Source organism: Accipiter gentilis, chromosome 28 (genome assembly GCF_929443795.1).
Source record: "Accipiter gentilis chromosome 28, bAccGen1.1, whole genome shotgun sequence".
NCBI classification, from domain to species: domain Eukaryota; kingdom Metazoa; phylum Chordata; class Aves; order Accipitriformes; family Accipitridae; genus Astur; species Astur gentilis.
In genome coordinates this window covers 16771957-16792279 of record NC_064907.1, presented here as the reverse complement: position 1 = coordinate 16792279, position 20323 = coordinate 16771957, and the positions used below count along the sequence as shown (strand labels likewise).

Here is a 20323-nt window from a genome sequence, read left to right as displayed (position 1 = left end):
CGTGTGAGTGGAGGCCCCTTCCATCCTTCAAAAAGACAAAAACAATACCTTTCCCATGAGGCTTGATAGGGTGGGTGCTCTGTTCCCAGACAACAGAGGTTGTAGCTCAGAAATGCAATGGAAGCAAAAACGACTTCAGCCCAGCAGAGTATTTATTGCGTCTCTTCCTCCCTTAATTTGGCGAAGGAGCTAAGATTTGTCTTCCTCTTGAGAATGTGGAGTATTAATTAACTGAAGACGGGCTGAGAAATGGATGGCTCTCCTAAGTGTTTTCCCTATACTTTATTATCATTCTAGGCTTTTAAAACAATGGCTGTGCCAAAGAAAAGATTAGAGTGAGGCAGAGACAGGGTGTTTTTTAATAACTAGACTATATCAATATACAGTGTATACAATCAGAAGACAAATTATTTATAAGGTATATTTGAGTAAGAGGTAATTGTGACTTGAATAGATTACTCTTATCTAATGTATTTATTGCTACATAAATATAAGGATGTATGGAACTATTGATTGTATATAGAGAGGAAGTAAATAGTATGTACTATTATATAAATAATTTACGTATCTCTATCTATAGTGACAGATATAGATACTGTACCTACTGCATCTTTATACCTATATATGGAAAAGAGAGAGACTCAGAGCAAAAAGGATATTTCATCCTATCAATCACTGTCCTACTCCCCTCCAGTGTTTTTTGTTTTATCACTCAAAATTGTAGTACATGGAGTGCAGAACTCTGAACTACAATGTGCGTATGGAAAATAGAAATGTGAGCATCTGTTCATCAAAACCTTCCCCAGGTGCCTTGCAGAGTTCATAGTGTTTTTCCTTCAGCTGGTAGCTTTTGGCTTGCATTGTCTCCTTCCAGCAGAAGACCTCAGAGACCTAATGCTGACATAGGTGTGATCAGTTGGGTAAGCTGAGGCATGGCTTGTTAGGCAATTTACCAGGCGTATCATTGTCAGAACCGTCACCACTTGCATACTCAAAGTTTGTGGGGTTTTTTAGGGTTTTTTTTAATCCACAAGCATATATTTTTTCCCCATTTCCCTTGCGATGATGGGCACCTGTTGACTTGCATCAGAAAAATGGGTCTTGCAGATTTAAATCTGTTCAGCATCCTTGCTATCATGAGAGATAGGAGAAAACTTTATTCAATCTTACTGGAACAAACACAATCAAGTTCTGTAGTTACAAGGTCCCCGAGAACAGTATCAAAAGGATTTCTGAACACAGAATGCAGAAAGAGGCTAATAGACCAGTTAGAGCAGAGACACGCAGGCACAAGGTTTTTTGTGTATTACAGCTAACACTGTGTTTCAGCACATCAGAACCAGACCAAATACACAACACCTGCTTTCAGGTATGAGCAGAAATCAGGATAGCTTGGTACTCTGTCAAGAACCTAGGTAAAGTATGGTGTAGACATTAGAACAGGGGAATGGAAATCAGTGTTTCTGGGTTTCTTTTCTGGCTTTGAGAAGGGGCAGGATCAAGCAAGGGTCATGGTGTCAAAGCTGCTTCTTTTCACTTACTCCTTTGCTGTGCATCCCTGGCAGCTACTAGAGGCATGCTGTACCTCAGCATAGAGCCCCATAACAATATTTATTTCCCAGGCTTGTTTAAAGCCAGATAAATTCAAGCTCACAATGTAGCAATACACAAATGTAAATTATTCTTGTTATTACCCATTACTGTGATCAGTTATTTCTGAAAGATTGATTCAAACTAGAGATGATGGATTCTATCACCATTTACTATAATAGCATTGTCTTACTCTAGTTGACAAAATACTGTGTTTCTAAACCCACCCTTATTTATCCGTTTTAGGTATTTCACTTTGCATATTTATAAGGCACCTATTGCCTAGCTCAGATGTTACTGAATTGTCGCTCCATAAGCTGACTACAATTCCAGTCTAATAAATCTTTGGCTACTCAGTTAAGGCTATTCCTCAGATTTAGGGTGTTTTCTGCAGACAGAAAAGCAGTGTTCAGTTACAGGATGTCATCATCAATGAATAAAGATATATTTGCAAAATAAGGCTAAGACACAAGTTTCACTTCTTCAAGTCAGACATTAAATCTGCTAGTGTAAATATAAGCTCTCTCTCCTTATAGTTTCATTAGATGTGTTGCGGAAAAAGCCAGCCCATTTTCTTCTTTGATGCCATAGTTAATTATAGGACCAAAATCTTAAGTTAGGATTCTCATACCAGAGGCTCCTTCAGATTCAACTGCAAGATTAAGGCTATGTCTTACAATCTTTGTCTTTGCTTCTGAAGGTCTCTAGACACCTTACAGATGTGTGTTACTGTAGGATAGTAAATTACTCATAGGTTGTTGCCACCAAGTTTTGGACCAAGGTGCCCAGAGTGGAAACAGAATGTACATGTCCCCACTCCCACTGTTTCAGTCTCTGCTCTCCCTCCTGCCATTGTTATTTTGTAGGAATTCATCTCTGAGAAAACAAAGTTTTCACTGATAAAAAAGTACGGCAGTCCTCTGGGTCACAACCTAGTTTTTTGAAGGAGAAGGATAAAGTTACATTCAAAACTTGCATCCAAGAAACCTAGCCTCAGTTAATGTTAGTAGTCAGGAGAGAAAGCAGGTAGGAAAACATAGAATAGTTGGGAGACCTTTCTAAAGCAAGATGATTATGCAACTATTACCTGATTTAAAAAGGAAAGGCAGAGGCTGATGCTTCTCATTTAGTAGTTGCCATTGCTGGTGGGACAGCAGATGACTCTGCTGGATATCCAGCTACCCTGCCCATCCAAATGCTTTCTCATCCCAAGCTTTGCTGTACACAAAGCTATAGCATTTTGCATCCTAACCATAGTGGAAAACAGTTATTTGGATGGAAGGCCCTGAGTTCCCTTAACAGTTCAGGTCCTTTGGTAAGCATTGCAGCAGGCATAGTCTCAGTTTGGAGATTGTAGCAAAGCCCAAATCAATTGCATTTCCTGTGGTTTTAGATTTTGCTGTGAGCATTTCACACCCAACAAACGCAGGCCTGTTCTGCACATTACCTCTCTCATGGGGTAGAGAATTAGACAGGTCTTAGAGAACCAGACCCACACAGAGGTAAACATTACTTACACTTGCAAGAATGAGCATTTACTAGGGTCACTGCTGATGCCAAGGACTACTAGTCTTTCCCATGGAAAAATTTAGGTTTTCCAGTAATGCTGTAATTATCACCCTGTCATGTCACAAAGCAAACAGGTTGGCAAACCTAGGTACTGAACTAAATAATCTGTGGCATAATCTAAACATATAATGGTAATTAAATCTGACAACTTAATAAGATACTGAAATTCAAATGTACAGTAGTAATCTACAATTAAGTAATCTTTTGTAATAGCACCCTGCCAGTTTGTAAAATTCCAGGTAGAGCGCTGTGTACTGTTTCATAGCAAAAATATTGACATAAGGAAAAGGTATCCAGGCAATGATCAGACATATATTCATATCAACCAGTATAGTACATGGAAGGGTACAATAAAGACAGTGATTCATTTCAGGTATTTAGTTGCTGCCACTAGCATGCATTCAGAGATGCCTTGCTATCTTTGGGAAGGACCTTTTCTACTGTTTTGAGGGATCGTGGTGCCTGACATCTCTAATGACATTTTTGGCAGTCCATTGCCTAACCTCAGAGATGGTTGATTAGAGCAACGGTCCATCTAGGACCCTTTTAGGGTCTCTGATCTCTGATGTTCACATGCTCCTCTGAGCAGAGAGGATCCATTATACAGTATCTGAACTGGAAGAAGTTCCATATCTAGCAAAATCTTCAGTGGAGTTTAGATTCCATCATTTTGGCTTTAATACTATCTTGTGCAATAAGTAGTAGTATTCAAACTCAGTTACCCAGATACTGTGCTAGGTAGCAAAGGAAGAATTTAGACATAATGGTAAGGGAGACAAGATTGGATGTGATCAAAACACAGAAAGCAGACTTCACGTTGGGACTGATTCCACTAAATCAGCTAGCTGGTGAGGACTGGGAAGAAATAAGGACACATGCTTCTAGGAACTTCTGGATTTCTCTTTTAAGTCTTTTTGGTTGCCAGGTTTTAAAAAAATTATGGTATATGCTTTTGCCTTCATTCCTACAGCACATCCCATCTATTTATGTACAGCCTTCTCAAAGGGGAAAGAAAAAACACAACCCCCTCCCTCAAAAGACCTCTGAGTGCAAATTGGTTTAGTGGGGGCTTTGCGCCAAACAACACTGTATCCAGCACTGCTGTTCCACAGAGGGTAATTATATTTTAGTTATGATGTCAATAAGCAGCTCCCAGGAGAGCTTTTCTTTTTTAATCCTTTGAAGCTCTGAGTGAATAAAGTGAGCCTTGGAAAAGCAAACCAAGGCAAGAAACTTTCTAAATATAGGAAATGCTTTGGGATTTTTGCATGACAATGACATTTTTAGGCATAGGTATGAGATTTCCTGCATTTGTCAGTCTGAGCCATTGTGCCTTGGTTTCTTTCTTCTTTAGGTTTTTTTTTTCCCTTTCTGCTTCTGCTAACTTCCCTCTCTCCTCATGTTGTTATTGACTGTTTCTACAGATGCTGTTTTCAGAGCAAGAGCATTGGGGAATCAATCACAGCCATGTTATAAAAGGATCCCCATCACTACAGAGCTGAGTAAGTTATTCTTTAGGAACAAATTTCACAGAAGCAATATGCATGCTGCATTATTTATTTACCCCAGGCCCTTTTTAGAATTCACAGGCAGAAAGCGACAAGCACTACATGTCCAAGGAACATTAAAAGGTTTGACTTAGATGTTAATTCACTGGCTTTGAAGGAGTCAGGATGGTTTATCAGGAGAATAAATATAACAAAGTGTTACAAAGGTCTCTGTGTGTAGCAAAACTCCAAAGCATCCATTTAGGAGAAAGATAATGTCCTTGTTTTTTTTCTACTGGAGTGGATCTCAGGAGATCTGAGTTCTAGTCACACGGCCTGCATTCATCCCACCTATCCTAACATACTTCGCTAAGGTAGATAAATCAGAAGTGTATTTGCCTGGTTTACCCTTATTTTCAGTGGAGAAAGAGGTACCGCCAAAGGCAATTCTGCCCAGATGAAATCTAACTTGCCCTTTGGCCATGCTTTCCTCTCTCTGATGATTTTAGAAAACACTGAGACTGTATGCCCAGTTTCCATCCCACAACAAAATGGGGTGAATCAAGGCCTAATTCTCTCTGTTCCAACCCTCCCCTTTCTGAAACACTGGTGATGGTTCCCTCCTCCTCTTCTGGCTTATGGGGGTAGCTGCAGGCTTCCTCATTTGTACAAGTGGCTGTGAAAGAACAGAGCCTGTTCCAAACAATCTGCAATACAAGGCATTGTGCAATGACTGCTTGGGATACAGTACTTGGATGGGTCCGTGCACACGTGAAAGTGGACAGAGTGCAGGCATTTTATTCCAGAGCCCAAACACCTTCGTCCTTATTCCACAAGGCTCAGCCTCTCTAGCCTACGTTCATAACTGAAGTAACTCAGGGGGTTCTTTCATCCTGCTCTCGGCTACCTTTGTCTTCATCTCCTGATGGTTACAAACTGGATATTTTAATTAGGAACATGTACACTGATTAAGTGATTACTAGTAACATAGCAGTCGGTGTCACACCAGAGTGGTGTGGCTGGGCTGCCAGTCCCAAGGGACATGGATGTTTAGCTCCACTTAAAGTGCTGACACAAGAATGTACCCATCAAATCAGCATAGCATGTTGCTAGGCATCATGAGTGGCCCCTGACTCATTCAGGCTTTTTTTTTTTTTTCTTTATTTCTTTTTGATGCAATGCTTGTAAATGCTATGTGGACTCAGCATATGTGGGGTCCTTGCTTTCCAGTCCTCACAAGGTTTGCAGCTGGAACAGGGCTAGTGAGAAGCCTTGGCCTGTAGCAGGCACTAACAATATTTTATTTATATGAAGCTCTGGTGTACTGCTTAGTCAAAACTTGCACCTGATGAGCTGTGTCCCAGAAGCAGTTAAGCACCTGAATAGGCTATTCAGTCCTGTGTGCTCCTTAGACTAAAACACTGAGGAGCTACTCCAAAAAAAAAAAAAAAAAAGCACAAAATAATGATAAGATAATGATGCCTTCTCCTGAGTAATTTCAGAACTCTTGAATTGCCCAGAGTGATATTTGGCTGTCTTGCGCTGTGGTTTAGGCTTTTATTTCTGCTGTGTCCAAAAGTCTCAGAAATGTTTTGAGCTGGCTACTGAGGCCCAGCTCCTCTGAGAAGATATTGTGCAGTCAAGCTAACATCTTCAGACAGGCATTGCACCCCTGTGATTTCCCTCCAGGATGTGGTGTGTCAGTGGAGGGGAAAACATGTGCAATCTGTTGACATGACTTGGATTTTAGTCATGTCAGATCTTTGACAAAATAATGAATAGAGCCCAGTCCCTTAGCACATGGATGCCTGCCCCTGCTGTAGTCTTGAACAGCATAGAAATATGTTCAGAGTTACAGAGATGGGCTGGGAAGCAAAATAAAACCAAGAATTTAAAACCTGGAAGCACAAAACAGCTAATCAAAAACAGCTGGAGCTTTCTTGTGATTGAATAAGCCTCCTGTAAGTTGCTCTAGTAGACCTTGATCTAGACAAATGCTCACTTTTGTGCCTGTCTCTAGAAACAACCTGAGAGGGGTAATACTCATGTGCCTTAAGTTGTAAGGGCTTTGCTCATTCCAGGCAATTTCTTATTTCACAGCAGACTGAGTGTTGACCAAGGGTCATCTGGATCATTTAATGTGTATGACATGCCAAATCCAGCAATACAATACACTGTTGCTGCTCAAAACCTGCTGTAAGAGAAGCTAAGATCCTTCGTACCTTCGGTTGAAGTTCTGTCACCACTGGCGTCAGTAGGAGTTTTGCAATTAATCTTGACAGGCACAGGAAGCAATGTGCCATCTCAATAGAGCCAGAACTGCCAAGCTTGACTTGCCTCTGCCATAGTTTCTTTGTGACCAGGATGGCATGCCAGAGCCCCCTGAGTCCCAGAGGTGTGCTGTGGTCCCAAAGGTGTGCTGTCCTCTTGCACCTATATAACTATGGGCACATAGTCAGGGACAGAGTTGACAGAATTAGCTGAGGGCTTGCACTCTAAAGGGGGCTGGATATGAATTTTGCGTTGAGGAGCAGGAGAGTTGTATGTTGACAGCATGCTCTGACATGCTGCTGCTTCTCCTTGCCCAATGGTGAGAAACACAGAAAAATAAAAGCTAAACTGACCACTTCACATCAGGCTGATGCAAGGCCTGTTAAATGGCAAGCTTTGCATGGGCTTTCTGCAGGCACAGATCCACCAAGCTGAGCACAGTTCAATGAGTTGAGCATCTTCTGAATTTGTGAGTTGGTCAGTGGGCTCAGAGGCATGTTATAAATGGTTATTCCTCAGAAACAATGGATTCTAGAAACCCTTGCCATAAGGAGACATAGATCTGGGAGAGAAATAGCAAAGTGATCTGTAAAGAAATAAGAATTCTGCAAATATGTAAAGGAGAAAGGGAATGGTGTGGAGAAATAAAGTGGATCCCTTATTGTGGCTGCGAGACCATGCTTTTCATACCCAGACTGTATAAGCTAGTCAGTGGAGTCATACTGATTAATGCCAGATGCAGGGCCATCTCTAAAATACAGGGTGGGTGAAATATCTGTATTGAGAATACATGGCTGAAGGATGACACCAACACTGCAAGACAACAGGAGACATTAATAGTATTGTGATTCTGGCTAGTTTTAGTCATCTTTAAAAATGATGCACTCAAATGCTTCCTGACCCAAGGGGACATAATAGAAATCAGTCATTACTCACATGGAGTTAGTTGTGCTTGCTTTCTATTTTTTAATGGGAAGATACAGGTTCTTGATCTCAATTCCTCTCAGTCTTCTGCTGTGCTGCTGTCATTCATCAGCATTCTTACTGGTAGTGCTAGAGTGGCAGGACATACCTAGCATGTTCAGTAGCACAGCAGCGGCCCTCTGCCTGGGTGTACTTAGGCAGTTCCCTGAAAATAGAAAAGAAAGTTAAGGAGGAATCACTTTCAGAGTAGGGGGGATTCTGCAAGACTATCTCAGCCAACAGAAATAAGGTTGAGAAACTAGTGAAGATCCCTGTAACAGTAGGACAGCTGTGAAAGGGACCCTGTAACCCCAGTTTAAGCCAATAGAAATAGTAATTGTATTTCTGTTAATTCAGGAAAATGAGGGGAAGAAATGAAATAAGATTTTTTCCTTTCTTTTTCCAAGCAGGTAAATTAAGTATAATCTGATATCTTAAAACTTAAGTTTTAGGATTCTCTTGTCTTTTGTCTGCTATTGCACAATCAGTTAGCAGCACTGAATTTTTTTTTTTTCGTTTCTTTACTAATGCTGCATGCTCTGGCTGATGCTGGACACAGAATGGCAAACTGGATTATTAACTTTCGTTTCTGATTCTAAATAGCTCCTCTCTTTTGCTATGATGTTTTCTCTTTCTTCCTTTCTTTTCCAATAGAGTCTTCACCAAATGCCCAGTTCATTAACCAGGCTCTCAGTGGGAGTTCTGAGATTCCAGACCAAGATCAGCTTTTCACCACTGGTGCCAGCACAGGAACTATCTTCTCAGATAGCTTCTTGAATTCTCTTTTGTCTATGGTAAGTAGATGTATCATGTCCTGTCAAATTTAGTGGCATCGGTGTGTAACAAAGTGATTACCAGCCAGGGTAAACCCACTTAATCTAGCCTTAACAATGGTCAAGGCCATGTGTGTCAGAGAAAGGCACAAGAAACATTGCAGAGATCAGTGATGTGCTTAGTTACACAGTGCCCTGAGAATTACACATGTCTATTCCTATTTGAGCAATTTGCTAATCAGTGGGCCTCTGTGATTTCTTGGGGTAGTGGGTTCCATACACTAAAAGGCAGCTATCAGCTCCAAAATATATGTGTCTCAATACGTGCTATTAGCAGGAACTCTCCCTGTTGTTCATACACACATAGAATTATTTGGAGAAACTTTTAGAGTGCTTTCGTAAGTTCCTCCCATTCCCAGCTCCAAAATATTGACAGGCTACAAAAGGTATTTAAAGCCAGCCTGATTTATTTACTTTTTGACAACACGATGTTACAATCAGTCCCTCTAAGGGAGCTGCAGTCACTGAAGCCAAAATTGCATTTGACACCAGCTGGCCCCTTGGTGGAAGCTCCAGCACTGATGCCAAAGGCTGAGAAGATTATGTGGACTCTGAATTCTTACCTGTTCATGTAGAAAGGAGTTTTACAAGCCTGGCTGGAGGTGCATTAGTGAGCTAGGGAACAGGGAGCTTGCACTACCACCACTTTACCATACCAGGCGATGGGGAAAAATGGAACATTTAACTCTTCTTGTCTGTCGATCTGGCACCTAGGCAGAAATTCACTGAAAGTTTGGATGGAAGAACCTATTGAACTCAATGGGAATCTCCCAGTGGCTGTTTTCTGAAAAGGTATAAAACAAATTCCACATATGTGGGCCACTGCTGATCCGCAACACCACATCAGATTTTAAAAGAAGTGCATATTTTGATTCTGTTCTTTTAAAAAAACTTGCATCATGAAGATGGGATACATTGCACCAAAACTGCAAGAATGGAGGGAATGTGCTGATCCCACCCTGGTGACATAATAATTTTAAGTTGCTGTCAAAACTGAGTGATACTGTCAGTGGTGACACACATGTGGGTCACACCTTGGTGGAGTTAAGCTGCCATTTTGGCAGCAAAACAGCAGTTCAGCTCATGAGCTGGCATTTCCAAAACTGCCTTCTCTTTTTTCTGAAAGCCCCTTTCTTCCTCTTCAACCCGATTCCCCATGCTACAGTCAAGTTCCAAATGCCTTGCTCTCAGCTCATGTCCAAGGGGATAGTGCTTGGGTGGCAGTTTCACAGAAACAGAATAAATACAAAACAAATCTCTCCAAGGGATAAGCAGTCCAAAAGAAGTGTGTCAAGTCCAGTTATGCCTTTTTGAGAAGGCTTCAGTGTTAGGGAAAGTATTATATTGCTGCTACTCACTGATATGTCAATCAGCCAGATGGTAATTAATGACTGCTAGTGTCAAGTGTAAAAGTAACTCAAGACATAGCATGACCTGTCTTAAAGGATAAAATTTCACTCAAGCGTAAGATTCCCAGTCTGTCCAGGAATGATCAGCACTCAACTCTGCTTTAAAGTAGAGGGGCACCTTAGGTTGGATTCAGTCATCCTGTAAATACAGTGAAGACTGAGAGAAGCACGATATTGCTTAGCAATTGCAGTATGCAGGAAAAGATGTGTGAACTGGAGAAGAAAAGGAAAGGAGCCTTCAGCAGTCTAATATCACCTCCTTTTGCTATCACTGTGAATATAAGTTGAAATTTCTCAAGACACTCAGAGCAGGAGTGGTGTATTCTTTTTAGCTTGAAAGGAGACTGGCAGAAGAATCTGAAAGGCATGATGTGGCCTATAAAGTGAAATGTTACCCTTTGGAAGCCTGAAGCAGACCTGGCATTTGCTTCAACATGACCCTTGGGGTCTCAATAGGGAGAAAACAATTCAATGAGCATGATCATTATGGCTCAGGTGCTCTAATGAGCCCTGAATTCCCTTCCTGATCTAGCTGTGGGTTCCTAGCTTAGTAGCAACATGGAGTCAGTGGGATGAGGCAACTACTTGGTGATGGGAGAAGGTTCCTAGTCTTGCCTTTGTATGCAGAGGTGTTCCCAGGAAATCTGCTTGTCTGAAGCTGTAACCAAACATCAACTGGCGAAGAAGGTAACATCTCACAGGCACATTACAGAAACGTTGCTCCTTTAAAGTCAGCTTCAAGACCTATTCTAAATGCAGTGTGTTATTTCGTGAGTACGCACACACACACGCACACCTCTATAGTTTCCCCGCCTTTCAAATTCCTGCAGTGTAACTCGGCAAAGAAAGTACAGAATGAGGGTGACATGCAAATCCTATTAATTCATCCAAGTATGGAAATGCAATCCTTTTGATGTCAAAAAGTACAGCAATGATATGTTAAAGAGCTCAGCACGCTTCTGTTAAATATGTAAAGTGCAGATTCCCCCGAAGCTGTATCACTCCTGGATAACCCTGGACTATAGCTCCTTACTTTAAAAGACTGAGAATTACTCTAACAGCATTATACCCGTTTGCCCGACAATATGGTCAGATGTTCTTAAGCGGATTTGAGTTTAGTGTGGATTTAGTAACACCATTCCTTCTTGCAGCCTGTTTCGTTTCTTTGCTCAGGCAAATGCAGGTGGCAGATTCCATAAAGTGGCTCTATGTAAGAAATGAGCTTTTTGAGAAAGGGTGGAAAATAAGTTATTTGATGCACTGCAGGCAGAGGAAACACTTTTAGATTTTAAAAAAAAGAGAGACTCTAGGCCTTTTTTTGCCTTAGATATGAGTTTGAACCATGGTAGTTTTCTCCCAAAAAATACTGACTGAGATAAGGGCACAGAGAGAGGTTTTCAAAACAATGTGACAACTACAAGGACAGAGTTTCCTGCTGCACCTGCACTCTGTAGTGCTGGGCAGGGCAGTTGTGCTCCCCAGCCTTACCTTACACAGTGTGCTCCTACTCAGGTGACATCAGAGCTGCTGCCCAGTTTTCTTACACGCACACACTTGCACACTCATACCCGCTCCATTTGTGCCATTGAAAATCTTCCATTCAGACATGGCTTAGTGCATTCTATTATAAGAGCAGAGGTGGAATCTTCTGACTGCTCTTTGAAGCTGAAATGGGCTAAGTAGGTGGCGATGCATAAATATTGTCAGAAAACTTTTAACATAATTAAGGACAACTTTAAGTATACAGAAAAACTCCAAACTGTCTGCCTGATAACTTTCTCTAGGTTTTCACTGGAAAACTTGGTTTTCCTTTCCAAGGCATGCTCTTTTGTCTTTGATTTGTCTCTTCCTTTCCAGACGTACTACAACCATCACATCTTGGCTCTGCTGCAGACTTTGGTGACTAGTGGGACAAGCCCAGCATTGGGGGAACAGCTGTTGGAAGAGAGCAGCAGACTGCACAGAAATCCTGACAACATGATCCATGATGCCTCCCAAGTTAGATGCAAACTGGCACTCCTGCCACTGTCCAAGAGGTTGTTAACAGATGTCGTGGTGAGTTACATCACTGAGTGGTGCTTCATGGGCTATGCTTTGATCCTTGTTGCTAGTACTTTTGGTTTGTCATTACCATAAGTTGAGTTTCATTCAGTTGAATCTCACTACGTAGCTTGAGCTATATTTTGAAGAGGCAAAGGCATCAGATAGCCTTATTTTATACTAGATTCTAATCTTGGGGGGCACCAGTCATTTTTTTTCCTTTTTTCTTGCCAAATATTAGGATACTAAAAGTAGTTGATAGCTGGCTAAATATGTGATTTAGTATTGGGCTGGATTGTCCACTTTCATTCCTTAGAGATAAGAGTGGTTTTGCTTCTTTTATAGCAGGAGGACTGCTTTGGAGACATTTACTGCAGAGCTTTAGACTTGTTTGGGATACTCTGCTTTGGGCTCTACCGCCTGATGGAAGAACCCAATCCATACAAGAATAGGCAAGTATACTTTATCTCAGATTGTACCATAGTCAAAAGATAGCAGTCCTGACTTTGAAGTTAGGCATCTGTTATAGGCAACCTGAATTACTTATTTTTGTCTTGGATTCAGACATTCTTGTAGGTAGCTAGGGCCATTTGAGGCAAACTGGTGTGTGGTCTGAACATGGCGCTTACTGGCACTTGTATGAGATTCCCTTACGTTCACTTAAGATGTGATTTATCTTTACAAGTGAGCCTTCTGCATTAGAGAGCTGCTGGAGCATGAAGCTAGTAGTGTTGCTGAGGGCAGGGATTTCAGAGAGTTTGCAGGCAGAGGAAACCTCATCTAACCTGTTCTACTCACTGATTCTTTCAATTTCAAGATTTCAGTGATTGCTTGAGCTTCAGATCTCCTAGAGAGACATTTAGTCTTGATTTAAAGATTTTTGAGGAATCAAAAAATTTATCACATCTTTCAGCAGCTGTTCCAGAGACTAATTAGTTTCATTTAAAATATATGTATCCCATTCCTAGGTAAAATTAAAGCCTCTGTATATTGTCTCATCACTCCAAAGAATTCTGCATATGCAGTCAGTCATTCCAAAAAAATGCTACAGCTTTCTGGCTGTCCCAGACGCTCAGTTCAAAGGCCTCACAAAGTAGCCTGAATCTCATGTGCTACTGCTTTTTCAGGTTTGTGATTGCTCGGCCTGCCAGTGATTTGAAGATGCTGTCTACAGATCTGCTGTTCTGTGTTGTTCCATTCAACATTGCAACAACTGATGACCTGTGATGTGGGATGGAAGCTGGTTACCAAGGAAGAAAACAGGTAGTACAGACACCTTCATGCCAAAGTTATGAGAGATTGTGAAATGCCCTGCAAATAAAAAACTGTACAAGTTACTAAGACCACTACAATAAATTGTCTGTGTTCTTATTTCTTAGGGGTGGCAGTTTGAATTTGGCTAAACGTTAATGTGAGGTTATTACTGAAAATTATACTGTTAAGCTTTAACAGCAAACATATCAGAGAGTAAAATGCTTTCTCTGCAACGAAAAGGGCAAAAACTTCACTTTCTGCTGAGCACTGCACAGAACATACCCAACTATATACTAACACGGTGACTCTGTTGAGTTTAGAGATTCTCTGCTGAAATTCTCAACCTTCAAAGACTCCAGCACACTAAAATCCAGTTTTCTTGCAGCCAGAACTGAAGATGCTGGATTGATAGGCATGAAAGAAACAAAAACTCAGGCAAAAAATCCCAGTAAATGTGTACCATAAATCAGGTCCTGCCTGTAAGTTACGAAGTCAGTTGAGGGAATGAGAAGAGTGGTGGTGTTGGTTTGTTGTTTCCCTCCCCCCCCCCTGCTTTCCCCTAACACTAATTAGGTTTGAAAGACTGCAGCTTGAGTCCAGATACCACATGCCGAGAAGAAAGGAACCCAAACAGCTGACGCAGAGTTCAGACTAAACTAACTGCAAGCTCCCCAGGGACATCACAAGGTAAACCTGATAGTCTCTGTCATTTACAATCATTATCAGGCAGCTGAGTCTCTGTAATTTTACTAGGGAGCCAATTAACAGATCCCTGAAGCTCGGGAATAAGGGCTTGGTCCTTTTTCTATTTTAGACAGGAAAAGGGGGAAAGTAAGTCTTTGTTTCAGATAAATACTCCAGAAGCTTTCCTACCCAGGGGAATGGTCAGATCTGGGCTTGCTCTTTTCCTCTTGAGGAATAAGATAAAGCACTGAGCTTAACAGTCAAGCAACTGGCTTTAGTACCCAGCTTTGGAAAGAGCTGGCTGTGTAACCTTGGGCGAGTTATTTAACTGTATCCTAATAATGCTGCTTGCTGCACACAGGGAATATAATAACATACTTGTTAATTTAGATAATGAAAGCTTTGGGGAAAGGACTGTCTCTTGTGATTCATTTGGCCTAACATAAATAGGTACTGATTTAGGATGGGACATTTAGGAACTCACTCAAACAACATGAGTAAGAAGCAAGAGAAAAGCTTGGACCAAAACTCCAGATGGAGACATAACTGCTCTTAGGAAGGTTTGGAGTTTGGATTCAGGTCTGAGCCTTAATGTGTTGGACTCATCTTCCCTGGAACAAACTAATCGTACATTTTCAATTCAGGACAGATTACAAGTAGGAATCAGTGAACCATGCTTAGAGCAAACAAAATACATAGGAAGCATGCTTTCCCTTTGCCAGCCCTTTGCAGACCTGAACTTGAGCCAAGATGGTCAGCTGATCTCTCAGTAGGAGTTTTTTGGCCTAAAATCACCCACTGTATATACAAACTTAGATAAGAATTTGTGCACTGGATTCTGTTTACCCTCTGGCAGAACAAGGCTTCAATAATAGTGTCTCAGTCCATTCCCTAGCATGCATTATTTTAAACAGACAAGACAGTTAAAAGGTGGAAGGAAAAGCCTGGGCAAGCTTTGCAGTCCTTTGACTACAAAGGATACTTCATACTAAGATTCTGTAAGCTTTCTGTATTGTCATCATCTGAACCTTCCTTTATTTTCAGCTGTAATTCAGTCTAAGCAGGGCACAGAGGAGGTAACATCCCTTTTTCTTCCTAATTGTTCTGTTGCTTTTAGATAACTACACATGCCTGGACCTCTGTGTTGTGATATTAAGCACGTCTTGTGCAACATTAAGGCATTTTCATTAAGAAAACTGCAAGAAACACCGAAGCCTGTTTACTCATAACTTCTCTGAGTGAGTGAGAAACTCAGACTATCTTGCCAGCAAACTCTGCTATCGGAAATCATCTGCTTTTTCTAGAAAATGGAGGGAAGTGTTGAAAGTGCTCCTTCATGATTGAGATCCAGGACATACTAGTTTCAGCTTTAAGGCACAAAACATTGGGCATACTACTGTGTTAGTCCAGAGCTATGCTACTTGGTGTGAAACTGCTGCAACCACTGGTGTATCTTTCTTCTTTCCATTAGAAAGAGAGGTTTGCAGCAAGTGCATTTTTTTAAAAAATTTTCCTTCTCTCCAAGGTGTCTTACGTGCCGGACTGCCAGTGATGACATATGCCATGCTTTTCCATCCTGCATTCACAGCATCTCTGTGATGGGGGAATATGCCCATGTCCTGTCATACAGCTTTTCCAGTACAGCATATTTCCAGTTGCTTAACCTGCAGCTGCTAGAGCATGTAATCTACTGGGGTAAGGTAGAGTGGGGAGAAATGGCAAGATGGAGAAGGGACCTCTTCCACTTTGCTTATTCCACCTTTTTATTCAGTTGCTGTACCTGAGCAAGCAGTTCTGCTTCTCAGGAAAGAAGGAAGAGGGAGAGAAATCCTAAGAAAGGTAAAAGCATTAATGGGTCAAGGCCTCTTTTGCATAATTCTATTATCACCAGGAAGATTCTGCAATAATCATGTTAGGCATGTGCTCTGGAGCATCAAAGTGACTTGTCTTACTTTACTTTTTGATGTTAGACAGGTTTAAATGCTTTGTACAGATGAGGCACCTCAGACAGCTGATCAAGAAAGCCTGTGCTGTTCAAGCAAAGCAAAGGCCTGTTTTGCTTTTTTTTTAAATGTCAACAATGCCACATTCTTCCAGAAAGGAATAATCTCTGTTGTCACAAATTGTGAAAAGCAAAGGTGTAGGAGAGAATCTGTGTGTGGGTGCATGCAAACATGCTTTCTGAAGCTACCACCTTTGAATCTTCAGCAACAGTATCTTCTTGTGTATTGTTTGGGTCATATGTTTGTATAAATTCAGCTTCTGCAGTGAAATCCACAGCATGGTACACAAAGCTGTTACAGGATCTCTGCACTGTAGTTTGCTAATCTGTACCCATTCTAAGCTGTAAAGGTCACCTTAGTGTGTGGGTGGTGATTAATATTAGTAGGTTTTACTTTTTAGCAGTGTTACAGGAGTCTCTGATAGAGTTCTGAAACTTTTTGTGTCAGATACAATCAGAAGTAGTCCCTGACCCTAGTGAGCTTAGGTGGTATATACAAAAAAGAGTTATAAGGGAAGCGGAGGAGTTGTAGTTTGCTCAAAAGCATATATCAGATTGGTGGAAAAGATAAAAACAGAACCCAGATCTCTTGATTTCTAGGCTAGCAGCTTTCACACTATTCCCACTAGGCCATTTTGCATTTCCACTCTCAGATCTCAGCTCCTGCTAACATGATCGTTCCCTTGCCTGTCTGTCTAGGATTTAACAGTCTCTTCCAGAGGTGGCTCAAATAGTCTTCATGGGGTACTACCTGATGAATTATTTGTTATACGATGGTCAGCCTGTTTACAGAAGCAGACAAGTATCATCATACTTTCAAACAGGAAAGTAAGTTACTTGAGATTACCCAGTAGGTCAGCTGTCCTGCCGTTATGCGTCTTGTCTGTCTTGTCAGCTGGGTCACACTGTCATTTCAGGCTGGTACATGACGAATGGAGCCAGAAACCTCTCCAAAGATGCATGCAAGGATATGTAGACTCTGTAGAGACTCAAACCTGCTAAAGCACTTACCCTAACACATCCATCCACCTGGATCTGTGCACTGATAAGGGCATACACACAGAGGGAAACACAGGCCTCTGCAAAGAGCACTTGCCCATAAGGAGATGAATATATACATGCAGGCCAGGGTAATTTTCTCCATCCTCCTTCCTGTAGTCAGATACAATCCAGCAGAATGAGTAGTGAAGGATGTCACTGCTGTGAGCTGGGCTAGGTTTTGCAGTACAGCATGCTACGGGTGGTGACTGACACATAGTCAATGAGATCTGAGGAGAATCCAGACTCTATAAATGTTAGATGAGGCTGGCTGGGCATTGACAAAAACAAGAGGTGGCTGCAAACACCAAGTGTCATTATTCTCTGAGCAGGGATGGCGAGGGGCCTAGGAACTTCCCATGGAGATTAACTACTTCACAGCAGGATGAGGAGCTGTCTCCTGATGCGAAGGGACATCCTGTTGTCCTGAGAACACTTGGGAGGAAGGATGCATGACAGCAGGAGTAGCTTTTGAGAGCATACACACAGTTTCCTGCAAAGCACATATCTTGTCTGAAAGATGATTTTTGCTCTGCTGAGATAAACTCCAAACACCTAATGGTTTAAATTAATGCCAGAACAGAAGGAGGTCTCCCTTAGTCATCAATTGGCAGTGGGTTCTCTAGCCTCTTCCTACTGAAGGAAGGGCTCTTTGCTACTTTCCCATCCATCTACTTCAGCTTACTCTATTGACCTGCCACCAATGTACCATAAAGCCATAGTCTTATTCCCCACTGTCTCTCTAGTGGCCAGTTATAAAGGGACTAGAGCTGTTTAACTGCTGATTGCTTCTCTACTTTCAGCAGGAGGCCATGCAGAGTGAATTAGGTGAGCTAACTGTATTAAGCAATCTGGAAGTGCATCATTAATGCTTCTGACACTTTTTCTGTAGTACACATGTGCCAACTAATAAGCATTAGTGAAGTTTCTCCATTTCCCAGAAAACGGATGTAGCTAGAGCAGTGAAAGTAGACACAGCCCACTGGGCTTTATCTCCCCACAAGTTGAGATGCGTTTCCAAACTCCTCTATCCTGCATATGGGTGAGAGTTGCGTGGGGATGACAATTAGAGTTGGCTGATGTTTCTAACTTCCGCTAAAGCTTTAATGCAGAAGTTGGGTTTTTGGGGATTGGCTTTTTTTTTTCAGTGACACAACAGGATTTTTGTTTCCAGCCAGGAGGACGAGCCAGATCAGACACAGTGGCTTGGAATTTGGTTGTCTTGTAAGGTTTTCTGCTTAAAAAAAATTATATATATAAAAAAATAAAAAATGCAACCCCACTGAGATTCATTCTTCCCCCTTTGGGGCAAGGGGGAAGGAATATTATTTTTTTGTAAAAGAGAAACGCATTTTTTTGAAGTCCACCTTTTTTTTCCGAAGGTTTCCACGGTTGAGGTTAAAAGTTTAGTTCTGTTTTCCTCTCATTTTCATTCTTTAATAAGCCCATACTTTAAAGAAAACTTTAAAGAAAAGAAGTACTGGTATGACTTGATATTGTGACTTTGTAAAATACAACGAGTATTAGGTATTTCTTTCTCCCTTTCTCTCATCTTAGTCCTGTTGAGTATTCTACCAGCAGTGGAGAAGCAAATGTACCCAGTTCCTTCACTCTTCTATGAGCGCAGGGACTGGTGCTTGCCAGCAATGAGCCTTTTGTTTCCATCAGTGTGGCTGGTCTTATATACTTGCTTACCCAGGCAACTACCAAAAAGAAGCAGAAGTCTTAAATGCCAGACTAATGCATCAATCATAATTCCTGAGCTGCCAGCAGTCATGTAACTGCTTAAAGACTTCAACAGCCCTCTGGCACTTAAAGGAAAAAATCATCTAATTAATCACAGGTGAAACAGCTTGGACCTGCTCCAAAAGCCCCTGAATTTACTGCCAAGCTTTGATGCTAATTTTCCTTCTAAGTAACCCCCTAAAGAAATTTATGATTAGGTAATTAAAGTGATGAATAAAGAGATACTTAGAAGAAGGAGGGAGAAGAAAAAGGGGGAAAAAACCCAACCTTGAGTCAAAAGCCTTAAATCTCCTCCCCTCCTCAAAGAGAAATGTTAGTCATTTTTGTACATGCATTGTCTCTGAAAATTGGGTTGGATTCCCACAGGAGGCTTGAGAAATACTTCTTAAATTAATGTTTGCATAACCAAATAAAACAAAAAGGAAGGAACTCCTAAACAGATTGTAATGTCAAGATTGTTGAGGGAAAAAAAGGACTTGTGGCTTCTCTCTGAGAATCACATACTGTACAATGTTTGTCAGACACTGCCTCATGCCTTTTTCCCCTAGGTACCTGAGGTCCATTTTTTTTAAAGGTAATTAGATACGTAGGAATGCTATCTAATTAAAAATATAGTGATATCTAGTTAAGAACTTTGGAGCATCTGAACAACTTCTAAAGGTCTGACCGTAAGTTCTTAATAGGTCGCAAGTCCTGTATAATGCTTTTCAATGTCCTCTTACATTCTTTCTCTCTTTTTTTCAGAGGAGAAGGAACTAAGTAAGTAGCCTTTGATTTGCATTTTTTCTTCATGCAAATGTACCACACCAAGCTCAATGTAAGGAGTGTGAGTTTAAACATAGGGACACGTGCTGCAAGGTTTTGGTGGTAACTAGGTTGTTTCCACAGAAGACACAGATGTGGCCCCAAAATGGAGAAAAGAATTAGGGTCTATTTTGAGTTCCAGATTGCTTTTTTATTTTTTAATTAAAAAAAAAAAAAGAAGCAATCCACAAAACAAGCATGTCACTATCCAGGGGTTTGCTACTGGCTCTTTGGCACAGTCTTTGGCTAATTCTTTCCTTGTGGCTAAAAGCGAGTCTTAGAATCCAGGAAACTTCCTTACTGGCCCATAAAATGAAAAGTAATGGTGGGGGGTGTTGTTGTAAGGTTTGTTTGTGGTGGTGGGAATATTTTCCCTCCAGGACTACATCTCACTTTGCTTTCTACATTTTGATCCCAGGTCTTGAAGTGGCAGAAGGCTGCCATGCACTCACCTTTGCTCTGTTCTGGGAGTGTGCCCAAGACTCTGCTTCACACTACATGATACACCTGACCTTTCTCTGTTAATAAATGCCTGCTGACCCCATCACACGGCCCCCTTCTGCTCTGCCTGGCACTGAAGAAAGAGTTGCTGAATGATTTTTGAGGGGACCAGAGAGGATAAAAAATGAGAAA

The 20323-nt window shown here is 41.3% G+C and overlaps 1 protein-coding gene across 1 annotated transcript in view; it reads left to right on the top strand.

Moving 5' to 3' along the window:
- KCNU1 (potassium calcium-activated channel subfamily U member 1) overlaps positions 1-13389 on the top strand; it is a 52744-nt gene extending 39355 nt beyond the window's left edge. Inside the window, exons 24-28 of the mRNA XM_049831582.1 lie at positions 4584-4661; positions 8535-8674; positions 11980-12177; positions 12511-12614; positions 13290-13389. Coding sequence (XP_049687539.1) covers positions 4584-4661; positions 8535-8674; positions 11980-12177; positions 12511-12614; positions 13290-13389 — 620 coding nt within the window. The remainder of the gene's footprint in view (positions 1-4583; positions 4662-8534; positions 8675-11979; positions 12178-12510; positions 12615-13289) is intronic.
- The last annotated feature ends 6934 nt before the right edge of the window (positions 13390-20323 follow it).